Raw genomic sequence first — 19,095 nt, forward strand, 5'->3', positions numbered from 1 at the left:
CCCCGAACCCCGCTGTTCCCTGACCCCAAATCCCCGTTTTTCCCCCCAAATCCCCATTTTCCCCCAAATCCCCGTTTTTCCCCCCGAACCCCGCTGTTCCCTGACCCCAATCCCCGTTTTTCCCCCCAAACCCTGTTGTTCTCTAACCCCAAAATCCCCATTTTCCCCCCCAAATCCCCATTTTCCCCCCAAACCCCGCTGTTCCCTGACCCCAAACCCCGTTTTTCTCCCCAAATCCCCATTTTTCTCTGACCCAAAATCCCCATTTTTCCCCCAAACCCTGTTTTTCCCCCAAATCCCCGTTTTTCCCTGACCCCGAACCCCGCTGTTCCCTGACCCCAAATCCCCATTTTTCTCCCCAAATCCCCATTTTCCCCCCAAATCCCCATTTTCCCCCCAAATCCCCATTTTCCCCCAAATCCCCGTTTTTCCCCCCAAACCCCGCTGTTCCCTGACCCCAAACCCCGTTTTTCCCCCCAAACCCTGTTTTTCTCTGACCCCAAATCCCCGTTTTTCTCCCCTAATCCCCATTTTCCCCCCAAATCCCCGTTTTTCCCCCCAAAACCCCATTTTCCCCCCAAATACCCATTTTTCCTTGACCCCAAATCCCCATTTTCCCCCCAAATCCCCGTTTTTCCCCCCAAATCCCCGTTTTTCCCCCCAAATCCCCGTTTTTCCCCCAAAATACCCATTTTTCCCCCAATCCCCGCTGTTCCCTGACCCCAAAATCCCTGTTTTTCTCTGACCCCAAACCCCCATTTTTCCCTGACCCCAAACCCTGCTGTTCCCTGACCCCAAATCCCCATTTTTCTCCCCAAACCCTGTTTTTCCCCAAATCCCCGTTTTTCCCCCAATCCCCATTTCCCCCCAATCCCCGCTGTTCCCTGACCCCAAATCCCCGTTTTTCCCCCCAAATCCCCATTTTCTCTGACCCCAAATTCCCCATTTTTCCCCCCAAATCCCCATTTTCCCCCCAAATCCCCAATTTCCCCCCAAATCCCCGTTTTCCCCCCAAATCCCCGTTTTCCCCGAAATCCCCATTTTCCCCCCAATCCCCGCTGTTCCCTGACCCCAAACCCCCGTTTTTCTCTGACCCCAAATCCCATTTTCCCCCCAAATCCCATTTTCCCCCCAAATCCCATTTTCCCCCCAAACCCCCATTTTTCCTTGACCCCAAATCCCCATTTTTCCCCCCAAATCCCCATTTTTTCCTTGACCCCAAATCCCCATTTTCCCCCCAAATCCCCATTTTCCCCCCAAATCCCCGTTTTCCCCCCAAATCCCCATTTCCCCCCAATCCCCGCTGTTCCCTGACCCCTAATCCCCGTTTTTCCCCGAAACCCCCATTTTCCCCCCAAATCCCCGTTTTCCCCCCCAAATCCCTGTTTTTCCCCCCAAATCCCATTTTCCCCCCAAACCCCCATTTTTCCTTGACCCCAAATCCCCATTTTTCCTTGACCCCAAACCCCCATTTTTCCCCCCAAACCCCCATTTTTCCCTTGACCCCAAATCCCCGTTTTCCCCCCCAAATCCCTGTTTTTCCCCCCAAATCCCATTTTCCCCCCAAACCCCCATTTTTCCTTGACCCCAAACCCCCATTTTTCCTTGACCCCAAACCCCCATTTTTCCCCCCAAACCCCCATTTTTTCCTTGACCCCCAAATCCCCATTTATCCCCCCAAATCCCCGTTTTTCCCCCAATCCCCGCTGCTGTCGGTCCGCAGGAGCAGCTGCCGGAGCTGAACGTGCATTTCCGCTCGCAGAGCTTCCTCACCTCCATGTACGCCTCGTCCTGGTTCCTCACGCTCTTCCTCACCACCTTCCCCCTGCCCGTGGCCACGCGCGTCTTCGACATCTTCATGTACGAGGTAGCCCCAAATCCACCCCTTCTGACCCAAAACTGGGCCTGGGGGGCAAAAACCCCAAAAAAATGGGTTTGGGGTTTGAGTAAATCCCTCAAGAATGGATTTGGTTTGGTGATGTCCCTCAAAAATGGGTTTGGGGTGGGTCAAACTCCTCAAAAATGGGTTTGGGTTTGACCAAATCCTTCCAAAATGGGTTTGGGTTGATCAAATCCTTCAAAAATGGGTTTGGGTTTGGGTTTGAGTAAATACCTCAAAAACGGGTTTGGGGTGGATCAAATTCCTCAAGAACGAGTTTGAGGTGGATCAAACTCTTCAAAAATGGGTTGGGTTTGGCCAAACCCCTCAGAATCTGGGGTGGAACCAAACCCCTCAGGATCTGGGCTGGTTCCTCACGCTGGTCCTCACCACCTTCCCCTGCCCGTGGCCACGCGCGTCTGCGACATCTTCATGTACGAGGTGGCCCCAAATCCACCCCAAAACTGGGCCTGGGGGGGAAAAAACCCCAAAAAAATGGGTTTGGGGTTTGAGTAAATCCCTCAAGAATGGATTTGGTTTGGTGATGTCCCTCCAGAATGGGTTTGGGGTGGGTCAAACTCCTCAAAAATGGGTTTGGGTTTGACCAAATCCCTCAAAAATGGGTTTGGGTTTGGGTTTGAGTAAATACCTCAAAAACGGGTTTGGGGTGGATCAAATTCCTCAAGAACGAGTTTGAGGTGGATCAAACTCTTCAAAAATGGGTTTGGGGTGGAACAAATCCTTCAAAACAAAGTTTGGGTTTGAGTAAATCCCTCAAGAATGGGTTTGGTGTGATGAAGTCCCTCAAAAACGAGTTTGGGGTGGAACAAACTCCTCACAAATGGGTTGGGTTTGGCCAAACCCCTCAGAATCTGGGGTGGAACCAAACCCCTCAGGATCTGGGCTGGTTCCTCACGCTCTTCCTCACCACCTTCCCCCTGCCCGTGGCCACGCGCGTCTGCGACATCTTCATGTACGAGGTGGCCCCAAATCCACCCCTTCTGACCCAAAACTGGGGACCCGGGGCAAAAAATCCCCCAAAAAAATGGGTTTGGGTGGGATTGAAGTCCAGAAAAATTTGATTTGGTTTGACCAAATCGTTCAAAAGTGGGTTTGGGTTTGACCGAGTCCCTCAAGAACGGGTTGGGTTTGATGATGTCCCTCAAGAATGGGTTTGGGGTGCATCAAACCCCTCAAAAATGGGTTTGGGTTTGACCAAATCCTTCCAAAATGGGTTTGGGTTGATCAAATCACTCAAAAATTATTTTGGGTTTGACCAAATCCCTCAAGAATGAGTTTGGGGTGGATCAAATCCCTGAAAAATGGGTTTGGGTTTGAGCAAATCGCTAAAAAGTGGGTTTGGGTTTGACCAAGTCCCTCAAGAACGGGTTGGGTTTGATGATGTCCCTCAAGAACGAGTTTGAGGTGGATCAAACTCCTCAAAAATTGGGTTTGGGGTGGATCAAAGTCCAGAAAAGTGGGTTTGGGTTTGATCAAATCCTTCAAAAATGGGTTTGGGTTTGATGATGTCCCTCAAGAATGGGTTTGGGTTTGATCAAATCCCTCAAAAATGGGTTTGGGGTGGATCAAAGTCCAGAAAAGTGGGTTTAGTTTGACCAAATCCCTCAAAAATCAGTTTGGGTTTGATCAAATCACTGAAAAATTGGAGGTGGAACCAAATCCCTCAGAAATGGTTTTGGGGTGGAACCAAGTCCCTCAAAAACGGGTTTGGGTTTGACCAAATCCTTCCAAAATGGGTTTGGGGTGGATCAAACTCCTCAAAAATGGATTTGGGTTTGATCAAATCACTCAAAAATGGGTTTGGGGTGGATCAAATGCTTCAAATCTGGGTTTGGGGTAGATCAAAGTCCAGAAAAATGGGTTTGGGTTTGACCAAATCCCTCAAAAATGGATTTGGTTTGATGAGGTCCCTCAAGAATGGGTTTGAGGTGGATCAAACTCTTCAAAAATGGGTTTGGGTTTGACCAAACTCCTCAAAAATGGGTTTGGGGTGGATCAAACTCCTCAAAAATGGATTTGGGTTTGATCAAATCACTCAAAAATGGGTTTGGTTTGATGAAGTCCCTCAAAAATGAGTTTGGGACGGATCAAATTCTTCAAAAACGAGTTTGGTTTGACCAAATCCCTCAAGAATGAGTTTGGGGTGGATCAAAGTCCAGAAAAATGGGTTTGGGTTTGACCAAATCCCTCAGAAATGGGTTTGGGGTGGATCAAATCCCCCAAAAACGGGCTCTGGGTGACCCAGACATGACCCAGGGTGGCCCCGAGGTCTCCATGGTGGCCCTGAGGTGACCGTGGTGGCCCCGAGGTGTCCATGGTGGCCCTGAGGTGACCGTGGTGGCCCCGAGGTGTCCATGGTGGCCCCAAGGTGACCATGGTGGCCCTGAGGTGTCCATGGTGGCCCCGAGGTGTCCATGGTGGCCCCAAGGTGACCATGGTGGCCCTGAGGTGACCGTGGTGGCCCCAAGGTGTCCATGGTGGCCCTGAGGTGTCCATGGTGGCCCCGAGGTGTCCATGGTGGCCCCGAGGTGTCCGTGGTGGCCCTGAGGTGTCCATGGTGGCCCTGAGGTGTCCGTGGTGGCCCTGAGGTGTCCGTGGTGGCCCTGAGGTGTCCGTGGTGGCCACGCTGACCAGGTGTGGTGGTGGCAGGGGTGGGGTGGCCCCGAGGTGTCCGTGGTGGCCCCGAGGTGTCCATGGTGGCCCCGAGGTGACCGTGGTGGCCCTGAGGTGTCCATGGTGGCCCCGAGGTGTCCGTGGTGGCCCTGAGGTGACCGTGGTGGCCCTGAGGTGTCCGTGGTGGCCCTGAGGTGTCCGTGGTGGCCACGCTGACCAGGTGTGGTGGTGGCAGGGGTGGGGTGGCCCCGAGGTGACCATGGTGGCCCCGAGGTGTCCATGGTGGCCCCGAGGTGACCGTGGTGGCCCTGAGGTGTCCATGGTGGCCCCGAGGTGACCGTGGTGGCCCTGAGGTGACCATGGTGGCCCCGAGGTGACCGTGGTGGCCCTGAGGTGTCCATGGTGGCCCTGAGGTGTCCATGGTGGCCACGCTGACCAGGTGTGGTGGTGGCAGGGGTGGGGTGGCCCCAATGACCCAGGGTGGCCTCGGGGTGGCCATGGTGACCCTGTGGTGGCCGTGGTGATCTGGCATGACCCAAGGTGGCTCTGAGGTGGCCCCAATGCCCCGTGGTGGCCCCGTGGTGGCCACGCTGACTGAACGGGTGATGGATGGCAGGGGTGGGATGGTCCTGATGACCATGGTGGCCCCGTGGTGGCCCTGATGGCCACGCTGACCAGGTGTGGTGGTGGCAGGGATGGGGTGGCCGTGGTGGCCCCGAGGTGACCATGGTGGCCCTGAGGTGACCATGGTGGCCCCATGGTGTCCCCAGTGGCCACGCTGACCAGGTGTGGTGGTGGCAGGGATGGGGTGGCCGTGGTGGCCCCAAGGTGACCATGGTGGCCCTGAGGTGACCGTGGTGGCCCCGTGCTGTCCATGATGGCCACGCTGACCAGGTGTGGTGGTGGCAGGGATGGGGTGGCCGTGGTGGCCCCAAGGTGACCATGGTGGCCCCAAGGTGACCGTGGTGGCCCCATGGTGACCATGGTGGCCCTGAGGTGACCGTGGTGGCCCCGTGCTGTCCATGATGGCCACGCTGACCAGGTGTGGTGGTGGCAGGGATGGGGTGGCCATGGTGGCCCCGTGGTGACCATGGTGGCCCCGAGGTGACCGTGGTGGCCCCGAGGTGTCTGTGGTGGCCCCATGGTGACCATGGTGGCCCCGAGGTGACCGTGGTGGCCCCGTGGTGACCATGGTGGCCACGCTGACCATCTGGCCGTGGTGGTGGCAGGGTCTGGAGATCGTGTTCCGCGTGGGGGTGGCGCTGCTGCAGTTCAACCAGGCCGAGCTGGTGCAGCTGGACATGGAGGGCATGTCCCAGGTACCCGCCCCACCCAGGGCTGGCCTCGGGGGCTGGGCTGGGGTGGGGGTGGTCACTGGGGTGGCCTTGGGGTGACCTTGGGGTGGGGTTGGGGTGGGGTTGGGCAATGGGGTGGCCTTGGGGTGGCCTTGGGGTGGCCTGGGGCAATGGGGTGGCCTTGGGGTGGGGTTGGTCAATGGGGTGGGGTTGGGCAATGGGGTGGGGTTGGGGTGGGGTTGGTCACTGGGGTGGGGTTGGGTGGCCTTGGGGTGGGGTTGGGGCAATGGGGTGGGGTTGGTCAGTGGGTTTGGGTTTGGTCAGTGGGGTGGGGTTGGTCAGTGGGGTGGGGTTGGTCAATGGGGTGGGGTTGGTCAGTGGGGTTGGGGTGTGTTTGGGGTGTGTTTGGGGTGGGGTTGGTCAATGGGGTGGGGTTGGTCAGTGGGGTGGGGTTGGGGTGGGGCTGGGGTGGGGTTGGTCAATGGGGTGGGGTTGGTCAATGGGGTGGGGTTGGGGTGGGGCTGGGGTGGGGTTGGTCAATGGGGTGGGGTTGGGGTGTGTTTGGGGTGTGTTTGGGGTGGGGTTGGTCAGTGGGGTGGGGTTGGTCAGTGGGGTGGGGTTGGGGTGGGGTTGGGGTGGGGTTGGTCAATGGGGTGGCGTTGGTCAGTGGGGTTGGGGTGTGTTTGGGGTGTGTTTGGGGTGGGGTTGGTCAGTGGGGTGGGGTTGGGGTGGGGCTGGGGTGGGGTTGGTCAATGGGGTGGGGTTGGGGTGTGTTTGGGGTGTGTTTGGGGTGGGGTTGGTCAATGGTATGGGGTTGGTCAGTGGGGTGGGGCTGGGGTGGGGTTGGTCAATGGGGTGGGGTTGGGGTGGGATGGGTTTGGGATAGGGTTGGTCAATAGGTTGGGGTTGGTCAGTAGGGTGGGGTTGGGGTGGGCTTGGGGTGGGGTTGGGGTGGCCTTGGTCAGTGGGGTGGGGTTGGTCAGTGGGGTGGGGTTGGTCAATGGGATGGGGTTGGTCAGTGGGGTGGGGTTGGTCAGTGGGGTGGCCTTGGGGTGGGTTTGGGGTGGGGTTGTGGCAATGGGGTCAGGTTGGGGTGGGGTTGGTCAGTGGGGTGGGGTTGGTCAATGGGGTGGGGTTGGGGTGGGATGGGTTTGGGATAGGGTTGGTCAATAGGTTGGGGTTGGTCAGTAGGGTGGGGTTGGGGTGGGCTTGGGGTGGGGTTGGGGTGGGGTTGGTCAGTGGGGTGGGGTTGGTCAATGGGATGGGGTTGGTCAGTGGGGTGGGGTTGGTCAGTGGGGTGGCCTTGGGGTGGGTTTGGGGTGGGGTTGTGGCAATGGGGTCAGGTTGGGGTGGGGTTGGTCAGTGGGGTGGGGTTGGTCAATGGGGTGGGCTTGGGGTGGGGTTGGTCAATGGTATGGGGTTGGTCAGTGGGGTGGGGTTGGTCAGTGGGGTTGGGGTGAGGTGGGTTTGGGATGGGGTTGGTCAATGGGGTGGGTTTGGTCAGTGGGGTGGGGTTGGTCAATGGGGTGGGTTTGGGATGGGGTTGGTCAATGGGGTGGGTTTGGTCAGTGGGGTGGGTTTGGTCAGTGGGGTGGGTTTGATCAGTGGGGTGGGTTTGGTCAGGGGGTGACCTTGGTCAGTGGGATGGGATTTAGGGTGGGTTTGGGGTGGGTTTGTTCAGTGGGGTGACCGTGGGGTGGGCGTGGTCAGTGGGGTGGGGTTGGTCAGTGGGCTTGGGGTGGGTTTGGGGTGGGGTTGGTCAGTGGGGTGAGGTTGGTCAGGGGGTGGCTTTGGTCCATGGGGTGGGCTTGGGGTGAGGTGGATTTGGGGTGGGGTTGGTCAGTGGGGTGGGGTTGGTCAGTGGGGTGGGGTTGGTCAGTGGGTTTGGGGTGGGGTTGGTCAATAGGTTGGGTTTGGTCAGTAGGGTGGGGTTGGTCAATGGGGTGAGGTTGGTCAGGGGGTGGGTTTGGTCAGTGGGGTGGGGTTGGGGTGGGTTTGGGGTAGGGTTGGTCAATGGGGTGGGATTTGGGGTGGATTTGGGGTGGATTTGGTCAATGGGATGGGTTTGGTCAATGGATGGAATTTGGGGTGGGTTTGGTCAATGGGGTGGGATTTGGGGATGGGTTTGGGGTGGGTTTGGGGTGGGTTTGGTCAATGGGATGGGATTTGGGGTGGGATTTGGGGTAGGTTTGGTCAATGGGGTGGGATTTGGGGTGGGTTTGGGGTAGGTTTGGTCAGTGGGGTGGGATTTGGGGTGGGTTTGGAGTGGGTTTGGTCAATGGGATGGGATTTGGGGTGGGTTTGGGGTGGGTTTGGTCAATGGGGTGGGATTTGGGGTGGGTTTGGGGTGGGTTTGGTCAATGGGATGGGATTTGGGGTGGGTTTGGTCAATGGATGGGATTTGGGGTGGATTTGGGGTGGGTTTGGGGTAGGTTTGGTCAATGGGGTGGGATTTGGGGTGGGTTTGGAGTGGGTTTGGTCGGTGGGGTGGGATTTGGGGTGGGTTTGGCCAACAGGATGGGTCCATCCCCATTTTGCCCCGGTTTTCTCTGTTTTGTGCCATTTTCCCCCATTTTTGGTCTGAATTGTCTCCAATTTGTTCTGAACTCCCCATTTTGGGGTGAATTGTCCCCATTTTGGGGTGAACTCCCCATTTGGTCAGAATTGTCCCCATTTTGGGGTGAATTGTCCCCATTTTGGGGTGAACTCCCCATTTGGTCAGAATTGTCCCCATTTTGGGGTGAATTGTCCCCATTTTGGGGTGAATTGTCCCCGATTTGTTCTGAGCTCCCCATTTTGGGGTGAATTGTCCCCGATTTGTCTGAATTCCCCATTTTGGGGTGAATTGTCCCCGATTTGTGTGAATTGCCCATTTTGGGGTGAATAATCCCCGATTTGTGTGAATTGCCCTGATTTTGGGGTGAATAATCCCCGATCTGTGTGAATTGCCCTGATTTTGGGGTGAATTGTCCCCGATCTGTGTGAATTGCCCTGATTTTGGGGTTCACTCCCCGATGTTGGGGTGGCCCCGCTCCCGCCCGCAGTACTTCCAGAAGGTGATCCCTCACCAGTTCGACTCGTGCCCCGACCAGCTGATCCTGCGCGCCTGCCAGGTCAAGTACAACCCCCGCAAGATGAAGAGGTCAGGGCACCTCTGTCCCCGTGTCCCTCTGTCCCTCTGTCCCCTCTGTCCTTCTGTCCCTCTGTCCCTCTGTCCCTCTGTCCCTGTGTCCTTCTGTCCCTGTGTCCCTCTGTCCCTGTGTCCCTGTGTCCCCCTGTCCCTGTGTCCCTCTGTCCTTCTGTCGCCCTGTCCCTGTGTCCCTCTGTCCCTCTGTCCCTCTGTCCTGTCCCTCTGTCCCTGTGTCCCTCTGTCCCTCTGTCCCTCTGTCCCTGTGTCCCTCTGTCCCTGTCCTTCTGTCCCTGTGTCCCTGTGTCCTTCTGTCCCCTCTGTCCTTATCCCTGTGTCCCCTGTCCCTGTCCTTCTGTCCCCTCTGCCCTTGTGTCTCCCCTCTGTCCTTGTCCCTCTGTCCCTGTGTCCCTGTGTCCGTGTCCCTGTCCTTGTGTCCCCGTGTCCCCCCCGAGTCCCCTCTGTCCCATTCTCTGTCCCATTCCCTGTCCCCCCTGTCCCTGTGTCCCTGTCCCTGTCCCTGTCCCCTGTTCTTATCCCCGTCCCTGTCCTTGTGTCCCTTTCCCATCCCTGTCCCCTCTGTCCCTGTCCCCTTTGTCCTCTCTGTCCCTGTGTCCCCATCCCTGTCCCTGTTCCTGTCCCCTCTGTCCCTTTCCCATCCGTGTCCTTGTCCCCACTCTGTTCCCATCCCTGTCCTTGTCCCCATCCCTGTCCTCAGCTGTCCCTGTCCCCATCCCTGTCCCCTGTCCCTCTGTCCCTGTCCCCATCCCTGTCCCCTGTCCCTCTGTCCCTGTCCCTTTCCCATCCCCATCCTTGTCCTTGTCCCCATCCTTGTCCCTGTTCCCATGTCCCTGTCCCATCCCTGTCGCTGTCCCCTCTCTGTCCCTGTCCCTGTCCCTGTCCCTGTCCCCTCCCCCTGGTCCCTTTGTCCCTTTCCTGTCCTTGTTCCTGTCTCTGTCCTTGTCCTCTCCATCCCTGTCCCTGTCCCCACCCTGTCCCTGTCCCGTCCCTGTCCCTGTCCCAGTCCCTGTCCCTGTCCCTGTCCCCACCCTGTCCCTGTCCCTGTCCCTGTCCCTGTCCCTGTCCCCACCCTGTCCCTTTTCCCAACCTCTCGCTGTCCCCACCCTGTCCCTGTCCCTGTCCCTGTGTCCCTGTCCATGTCCCCAACCTGTCCCTGTGCCTGTCCCTGCTGTCCCCGCCCTGTCCCCATGTTGTCCCCTCTGCCCCTGTGTCCCCTCGTCCCTGTCCCCGTCCCCATCGCTGTCCCCTGTCCCTGTCCCTGCCCCCCTGTCCCCGTCCCTGTCCCCATCGCTGTCCCCGTGTCCGTGTCTCTGTCCGTCTGTCCCTGTCCCCAGCTGTCCGTGTGTCCCCAGGCTGGAGAAGGAATACGCCGCCCTCAAGAGCAAAGAGATGGAGGAGCAGATCGAGATCAAGGTGACACAGCTGGGGACACTGCAGGGACACCTGGGGACACCTGGGACACCTGGGGACACCTGGGGACACTGCAGGGACACCTGAGCACACCTGGGGACACTGCAGGGACACCTGAGCACACCTGGGGACACTGCAGGGACACCTGGGGACACCTGGGGACACTGCAGGGACACCTGAGCACACCTGGGGACACTACAGGGACACTGCAGGGTCACCTGAGGGACCCCTGGGGACATCCCTGGGGACACTGCAGGGACACCTGGGGACACCTGGGGACAATCCTGGGGACAATCCTGGGGACAGCTGGGGGACATCCTTGGGGACATCTGGGGTCACCTGGGGACAGCTGGGGGACACCTGGGGATGCCTGGGGACATCCCTGGGGATACACAGGGGCACCTGGGGACATGTGGGGTCACCTGGGGACAGCTGGGGGACATGGGGACATCTGGATCACCACCCATTGTCCCCTCCGTGTCCCCTCCGTGTCCCCTCCGTGTCCCCTCCGTGTCCCCTCAGCGGCTCCGCTCTGAGAATCGCCTGCTCAAGCAGCGCATCGAGACCCTGGAGAAGGTGAGGACCCCAAAAATCCTCCCCAAAACCCCCAAAAATGCCCCAACAAACCCCTAAAACACCACATGGAACCCCAAAAAACCCTAAAACACCACATGGAACCCCAAAAAACCCTAAAACACCACATGGAACCCCAAAAAACCCTAAAACACCACATGGAACCCCAAAAACCCTAAAACACCACATGGAACCCCAAAAAACCCTAAAACACCACATGGAACCCCAAAAAACCCTAAAACACCACAGAGAACCCCAAAAAACCCTAAAACACCACAGAGAACCCCAAAAAACCCTAAAACGCCACATGGAACCCCAAAAAACCCTAAAACACTGCAGAGGACCCAAAAAACCCTAAAACACCTCATGGACCCCCAAAAAACCCTAAAACACCACATGGAACCCCAAAAAACCCTAAAACACTGCAGAGAACCCAAAAAACCCTAAAACACCACAGAGAACCCCAAAAAACCCTAAAACGCCACATGGAACCCCAAAAAACCCTAAAACACCACAAGGAACCTCAAAAAACCCTAAAACACCTCATGGAACCCCAAAAAACCCTAAAACACTGCAGAGGACCCAAAAAACCCTAAAACACCTCATGGACCCCCAAAAAACCCTAAAACACCACATGGAACCCCAAAAAACCCTAAAACACTGCAGAGAACCCAAAAAACCCTAAAACACCACATGGAACCCAAAAAACCCTAAAACATCGCAGAGAACCCAAAAAACCCTAAAACACCACATGGAACCCCAAAAAACCCTAAAACACCACAGAGAACCCCAAAAAACCCTAAAACACCGCAGAGAACGCAAAAAACCCTAAAACACAACATGGACCCCCAAAAAACCCTAAAACACTGCAGAGAACCCAAAAAACCCTAAAACACCACAAGGAACCCCAAAAAACCCTAAAACACCACATGGAACCCCAAAAAACCCTAAAACACTGCAGAGAACCCAAAAAACCCTAAAACACCACATGGAACCCAAAAAACCCTAAAACACCACAGAGAACCCCAAAAAACCCTAAAACACAACATGGAACCCCAAAAAACCCAAAACCAAACCCAAACCACTGCATGGAACCCCAAAAAAAAAAAACCCTAAAACACCACATGGAACCCCAAAAACCCTAAAACACCGCAGAGAACCCAAAAAACCCTAAAACACCACAAGGAACCCCAAAAAACCCTAAAACACTGCAGAGAACCCAAAAAACCCTAAAACACCACAGAGAACCCCAAAAAACCCTAAAACACCACATGGAACCCCAAAAAACCCTAAAACACCACATGGAACCCCAAAAAACCCTAAAATACCACATGGAACCCCAAAAAACCCAAAACACTGCAGAGAACCCAAAAAACCCTAAAACACCTCATGGACCCCCAAAAAACCCTAAAACACTGCAGAGAACCCAAAAAACCCTAAAACACCACATGGAACCCCAAAAAACCCTAAAATACCACATGGAACCCCAAAAAACCCAAAACCAAACCCAAACCACTGCATGGAACCCAAAAAAAAAAACCCCTAAAACGCCACATGGAACCCCAAAAACCCTAAAACACCGCAGAGAACGCAAAAAACCCTAAAACACCACAAGGAACCCCAAAAAACCCTAAAACACTGCAGAGAACCCAAAAAACCCTAAAACACCACAGAGAACCCCAAAAAACCCTAAAACACCACATGGAACCCCAAAAAACCCTAAAACACCGCAGAGAACCCAAAAAAACCCCTGAAAAAACTCCCCCAAAAAACCTAAAACACCGCATGGAACACCAGAAAAACCCCCAAAAAACCTAAAACAATGAATGGAACCCAAAAAAACTCCTGAAAAAACCTAAAACACTGCATGGAAACCAAAAAAAACACTGAAAAAAAAACCCAAAAAACCTAAAACACGGCATGGAACCCCAAAAAACCCCCAAAAAAACTTAAAACACCACATGGAAACCCAAAGAAAACCCCACAAAACCTATAACACCGCATGGAACACCAGGAAAACCCCCAAAAAACCTAAAACAATGAATGGAACCCCCAAAAAAAACCCCAAAAAACCTGAAACACCGCATGGAACCCCAAAAAACTCCCCCAAAACACCCCAAAAACCCTAAAAAAAAACTCCCAATAACCTCAAACACTGCATGGAAACCCAAAGAAAACCCCAAAAAACATAAAACACCGCATGGAACCCAAAAAACTCCCCCCAAAAAACCTAAAATACCACATGGAACCCCAAAAAACCCCCAAAAAATCCTAAAACACCGCATGGAACCCCACAAACAAACGAAAAATTCCCCAAAACAGCCCCAAAACCCTGCATGGAACCCAAATACCCCCCAGAAATCCAAAATACTCCAAAAAAAACCCCAAAAACACCCCAAAAAAAACCCCTAAAACACTGCATGGAACCCCAAAAACTCCCCCAAAACACCCCAAAAATCCTAAAAAAAACTCCCAAAAAAACCTCAAACACCTCATGGAACCCCCAAAAAACCCAAAAAAATGTAAAACACCGCATGGAAACCAAAAAACCCAAAAAAACCTCAAACACCGCATGGAACCCCAAAAACAAACCAAAAACCCCCCAAAACAGCCCCAAAACACTGCATGGAACCCAAATACCCCCCAGAAATCCAAAATACTCCAAAAAAAACCCCAAAAACCAACCCAAAACCCTGCACGGAACCCAAATACCCCAAAGCACCGCATGGAACCCCAAAAAACCCAAAAAACACCCCAAAAAAAAACCCCTCCCCACAAACCCCAAACTCTGCATGGAACAAAAACTAAAAAAAACCAAAATGCCCCAAAGGCAAAGGCAAAGCACAGCAGGGAACCCCCAGAAAAGTCTGAAACAGCGCCCGGAACCCCAAAAAAACCCAGAACCACTGCAGGAACCCAAACAAATAAACCCCAAAACACCCAAAAAACATCAAATCGCTGCTTGGAACACAAAAAAACCCCAAAAACCTAAAACATTGCATGGAACCCAAAAAAAACCCCAAAAAAAGCCTAAAACACCGCATGGAAACCCAAAAACAAACCCCAAAAAATCCTAAAATACTGCACGGAACCCAAAAAAAAAAACCTAAAACACCACATGGAACCACAAAAAACCCCCAAAAAAAACTAAAACAAAGAATGGAATCCCAAAAAACACCCCCAAACAAACCTAAAACACCGCACGGAACCCCAAAAAAACCCAGAACCACTGCAGGAACCCAAGCAAATAAACCCCAAAACACCCAAAAAACATCAAATCTCTGCATGGAACCCAAAAAACCCCAAAAACCTAAAACATTGCATGGAACACCAAAAAAAACCCAAAAAAGCCTAAAACACCACATGGAACCCAAAAAAACCCCAAAAAAACCTAAAACACCGCATGGAACCCCAAAAAGACACCCCCAAAAAAACCTCAAACACCGCATGGAAACGCAAAAGAACCTAAAACACCACATGGAATCCAAAAAAACCCTGAAAAAACCCCCCAAAAAACCTCAAACACTGCAGGGAACCCCAAAGAAAACCCCAACAAATGTAAAACAGCGCATGGAACCCCAAAAAAAGCCCCCCAAAACACCTCAAACACCACATGGAACCCAAAAAATTCCCCCCAAAAATCCTAAAACACCGCATGGAAACTCAGAAAACCCCAACAAACCTCAAACACCGCATGGAACCCCAAAGAAAACCCTAAAAAAAACCTAAAACACCACATGGAACCCCAAAAAAGCCCCCAAAAAGTCCTAAAACAAAGAATGGAACACCAAAAACTCCCCCAAAAAACCTCAAACACCGCATAGAACCCCAAAAACAAACCAAAAACCCCCAAAACAGCCCCAAAACCCTGCATGGAACCCAAATACCCCCCAGAAATCCAAAATACTCCAAAAAAAAACCCCAAAAACCAACCCAAAACCCTGCATGGAACCCAAATACCCCCCAGAAATCCAAAATACTCCAAAAAAACCCGCCCAAAACACCCCAAAAAAACCTCAAACACCGCATGGAACCCCAAAATAACCCCTGAAAAACCCTAAAACACCGCATGGAACACCAGAAAAACCCCCAAAAAACCTCAAACACCACATGGAAACCCAAAGAAAACCTTAAAAAAAAACTAAAACACCACATGGAACCCAAAAAAACTCCCAAAAAACCTCAAACACCGCATGGAACCCCAAAAACAAACCAAAAACCCCCAAAACAGCCCCAAAACCCTGCATGGAACCCAGATTAGCCCCCAGAAATCCAAAATACTCCAAAAAAAACCCCCAAAACACCCCAAAAAAAACCCCTAAAACACCGCATGGAACCCCAAAAACTCCCCCAAAACACCCCAAAAATCCTAAAAAAAACTCCCAAAAAAACCTCAAACACCTCATGGAACCCCCAAAAAAACCCAAAAAAATGTAAAACACCGCATGGAAACCAAAAAACCCAAAAAAACCTCAAACACCGCATGGAACCCCACAAACAAACCAAAAACCCCCAAAACAGCCCCAAAACCCTGCATGGAACCCAAATACCCCCCAGAAATCCAAAATACTCCAAAAAAAACCCCCAAAACACCCCAAAAAAAACACTCAAACACCGCATGGAACCCCAAAACCTCCCCCAAAACACCCAAAAAAACCTAAAAAAAACACCCAAAAAACCTAAAACACCTCATGGAACCCCAAAAAAAACCCCCAAAAAACCTCAAACACTGCATGGAACCCCAAAAACACCCTAAAAAACCCTCAAACACCGCATGGAAACCCAAAAAAAAACCCCCAAAAAACCTAAAACAAAGAATGGAACCCCAAAAAACTCCCCCAAAAATACTAATACAGTGAATGGAACCCAAAAAAAAAACCCCAAAAAAACCTCAAACACCGCATGGAACCCCAAAATAACCCCTGAAAAACCCTTAAACACCGCATGGAACACCAGAAAACTCCCCCAAAAAACCTCAAACACCGCATGGAACCCCAGAAAACTCCCCCAAAACACCCGTAACAACCTAAAAAAAGCTGCCAGAAAAACCTCAAACACCACATGGAACCCTGAATAACACCCCAAAAAAACCTAAAACACGGCATGGAACCCCAAAAAAAAACCCCTGAAAAACTCCCCCAAACAAACTAAAACACCGCATGGAACCCAGAAAACTCCCAAAAAAACTTCAAACACCGCATGGAACCCCAAAAACAAACCAAAACCCCCCCAAAAACACTGCATGGAACCCATAGAACCCCCCAGAAATCCAAAATACTCCAAAAAAACCCACCCAAAACACCCCAAAAAAAGCAAAAACACCGCATGGAACCCCAACAAACTCCCCAAAAACCCCAAAAAAACGACAAAATCCTCCCAAACCCCTCAAACCCCGCACGGAACCCAAAAACCCAAACCTTCCCCCATTGTGGGTCCAACCCCCCCCAGTGAGACACAAAATAAAAAATTGTGATTGTCACCCGAAAGGGCCCAAAGGCCGGGATGGGGAGTGGGGGATGGGGAGAGCTGGGGGGGCTGGGGCTGACGGCTCTGGGGCTGTCACTGTCACTGTCACTGTCACTGTGTCACTGTCACTGTGTCATTGTGTCACTGTCACTGTCACTGTGTCACTGTCACTGTGTCACTGTCACTGTCACTGTCACTGTGTCACTGTCACTGTGTCACTGTCACTCTGTCACTGTCACTGTCACTGTGTCACTGTCACTGTGTCACTGTCACTGTGTCACTGTGTCACTGTCACTGTCACTGTGTCACTGTCACTGTCACTGTGTCACTGTGTCACTGTGTCACTGTCACTGTCACTGTGTCACTGTCACTGTGTCACTGTCACTGTCACTGTGTCACTGTGTCACTGTGTCACTGTCACTGTCACTGTGTCACTGTGTCACTGTCACTGTCACTCTGTCACTGTCACTGTCACTGTGTCACTGTCACTGTGTCACTGTCACTGTCACTGTCACTGTCACTCTGTCACTGTCACTGTGTCACTGTGTCACTGTCACTCTGTCACTGTCACTGTCACTGTCACTGTGTCATTGTGTCACTGTCACTGTGTCACTGTCACTGTGTCACTGTCACTGTCACTGTGTCATTGTGTCACTGTCACTGTGTCATTGTGTCATTGTCACTGTGTCACTGTGTCACTGTCACTGTCACTGTCACTGTGTCACTGTCACTGTGTCATTGTGTCACTGTCACTGTGTCATTGTGTCATTGTCACTGTGTCACTGTCACTGTGTCACTGTCACTGTGTCACTGTCACTGTCACTGTCACTGTGTCACTGTGTCACTGTCACTGTCACTGTGTCACTGTCACTGTCACTGTCACTGTCACTGTGTCACTGTGTCACTGTCACTGTGTCATTGTGTCACTGTCACTGTGTCACTGTCACTGTGTCACTGTGTCACTGTCACTGTCACTGTCACTGTGTCACTGTGTCACTGTCACTGTGTCTGTGTCACTGTCACTGTGTCATTGTCACTGTGTCACTGTGTCACTGTCACTGTCACTGTGTCATTGTGTCACTGTCACTGTGTCATTGTGTCATTGTCACTGTGTCACTGTGTCACTGTCACTGTGTCATTGTGTCACTGTCACTGTGTCACTGTGTCACTGTCACTGTCACTGTCACTGTGTCACTGTCACTGTCACTGTGTCATTGTGTCACTGTCACTGTGTCACTGTCACTGTGTCACTGTGTCACTGTCACTGTCACTGTCACTGTGTCATTGTGTCACTGTCACTGTGTCACTGTCACTGTCACTGTGTCATTGTCACTGTGTCACTGTGTCTGTGTCACTGTCACTGTCACTGTCACTGTGTCACTGTCACTGTCCCTGTCCCTGTCACTGTCCCTGACCCCTCTCTCTCTGTCCCTCTCCCTGTCCCTGAGCTGTCTGTCTGTCCCTGTCCCTGTCCCTGTCCCTGTGTCCCCGTCCCTGAGCTGTCTGTCTGTCCCTGTCGCTGTCGCTGAGCTGTCTGTCTGTCCCTGTCCCTGTGTCCCCATCCCTGTCCCTGAGCTGTCTGTGTGTCCCTGTCGCTGTCGCTGAGCTGTCTGTGTGTCCCTGTCCCTGAGCTGTCTGTGTGTCCCCGTCCCTGAGCTGTCTGTGTGTCCCTGTCCCTGAGCTGTCTGTGTGTCCCCGTCCCTGAGCTGTCTGTGTGTCCCCGTCCCTGAGCTGTCTGTGTGTCCCTGTCCCTGAGCTGTCTGTGTGTCCCTGTCCCTGAGCTGTCTGTGTGTCCCTGTCGCTGTCGCTGAGCTGTCTGTGTGTCCCTGTCCCTGAGCTGTCTGTGTGTCCCTGTCGCTGTCGCTGAGCTGTCTGTGTGTCCCTGTCCCTGAGCTGTCTGTCTGTCCCCGTCCCTGAGCTGTCTGTGTGTCCCCGTCCCTGAGCTGTCTGTGTGTCCGTCCCCAGGAGAGCGCGGCTCTGGCCGATCGCCTCATCCAGGTACAGCCCCGGCGCGAGGCCCCCGACGTTGCCGCGGATTTTCCTGTGCGGTTCCGCGTTGGTTCCCTGATTGTCCCCATCGATTGTCCCAATCCTTGCCTGATTTATTTTCCTGATTTATTGTCCCAATTTTCCTGATTTATTGTCCCAATTTTCCTGATTTATTGTCCCAATTTTCCTGATTTATTTCCCCAATTTTCCTGATTGTCCCAATTTTCCTGATTTATTTCCCCAATTTTCCTGATTTATTTCCCCAATTTTCCTGATTTATTGTCCCAATTTTCCTGATTTATTTCCCCAATTTTCCTGATTTATTTTCCCAATTTTCCTGATTTTTCCCCCAATTTTCCTGATTTATTTCCCCAATTTTCCTGATTTATTTTCCCAATTTTCCTGATTTATTTCCCCCAATTTTCCTGATTTTTCCCCCAATTTTCCTGATTTATTTCCCCAATTTTCCTGATTTATTTTCCCAATTTTCCTGATTTATTCTCCCAATTTCCCTGATTTATTTTCCCAATTTTCCTGATTTATTTCCCCAATTTCCCTGATTTATTTTCCCAATTTTCCTGATTTATTTTCCCAATTTTCCTGATTTTTCCCCCAATTTTCCTGATTTATTTTCCCAATTTTCCTGATTTATTTCCCCAATTTTCCTGATTTATTGTCCCAATTTTCCTGATTTATTTCCC

The 19,095-nt window shown here is 52.6% G+C and overlaps 1 protein-coding gene across 1 annotated transcript in view; it reads left to right on the forward strand.

Annotated features, from left to right (window-relative positions):
* The window catches only part of EVI5L (ecotropic viral integration site 5 like), a 67,321-nt gene that overhangs the window by 22,032 nt on the left and 26,194 nt on the right, over positions 1 to 19,095 (forward strand). Inside the window, exons 7-12 of the mRNA XM_058821379.1 lie at positions 1,724 to 1,867; positions 5,743 to 5,832; positions 8,853 to 8,950; positions 10,309 to 10,369; positions 10,889 to 10,942; positions 18,371 to 18,403. Of these exons, the coding sequence (XP_058677362.1) occupies positions 1,724 to 1,867; positions 5,743 to 5,832; positions 8,853 to 8,950; positions 10,309 to 10,369; positions 10,889 to 10,942; positions 18,371 to 18,403 (480 nt within the window). The remainder of the gene's footprint in view (positions 1 to 1,723; positions 1,868 to 5,742; positions 5,833 to 8,852; positions 8,951 to 10,308; positions 10,370 to 10,888; positions 10,943 to 18,370; positions 18,404 to 19,095) is intronic.

Source organism: Ammospiza caudacuta, chromosome 29, assembly GCF_027887145.1.
Source record: "Ammospiza caudacuta isolate bAmmCau1 chromosome 29, bAmmCau1.pri, whole genome shotgun sequence".
NCBI classification, from domain to species: domain Eukaryota; kingdom Metazoa; phylum Chordata; class Aves; order Passeriformes; family Passerellidae; genus Ammospiza; species Ammospiza caudacuta.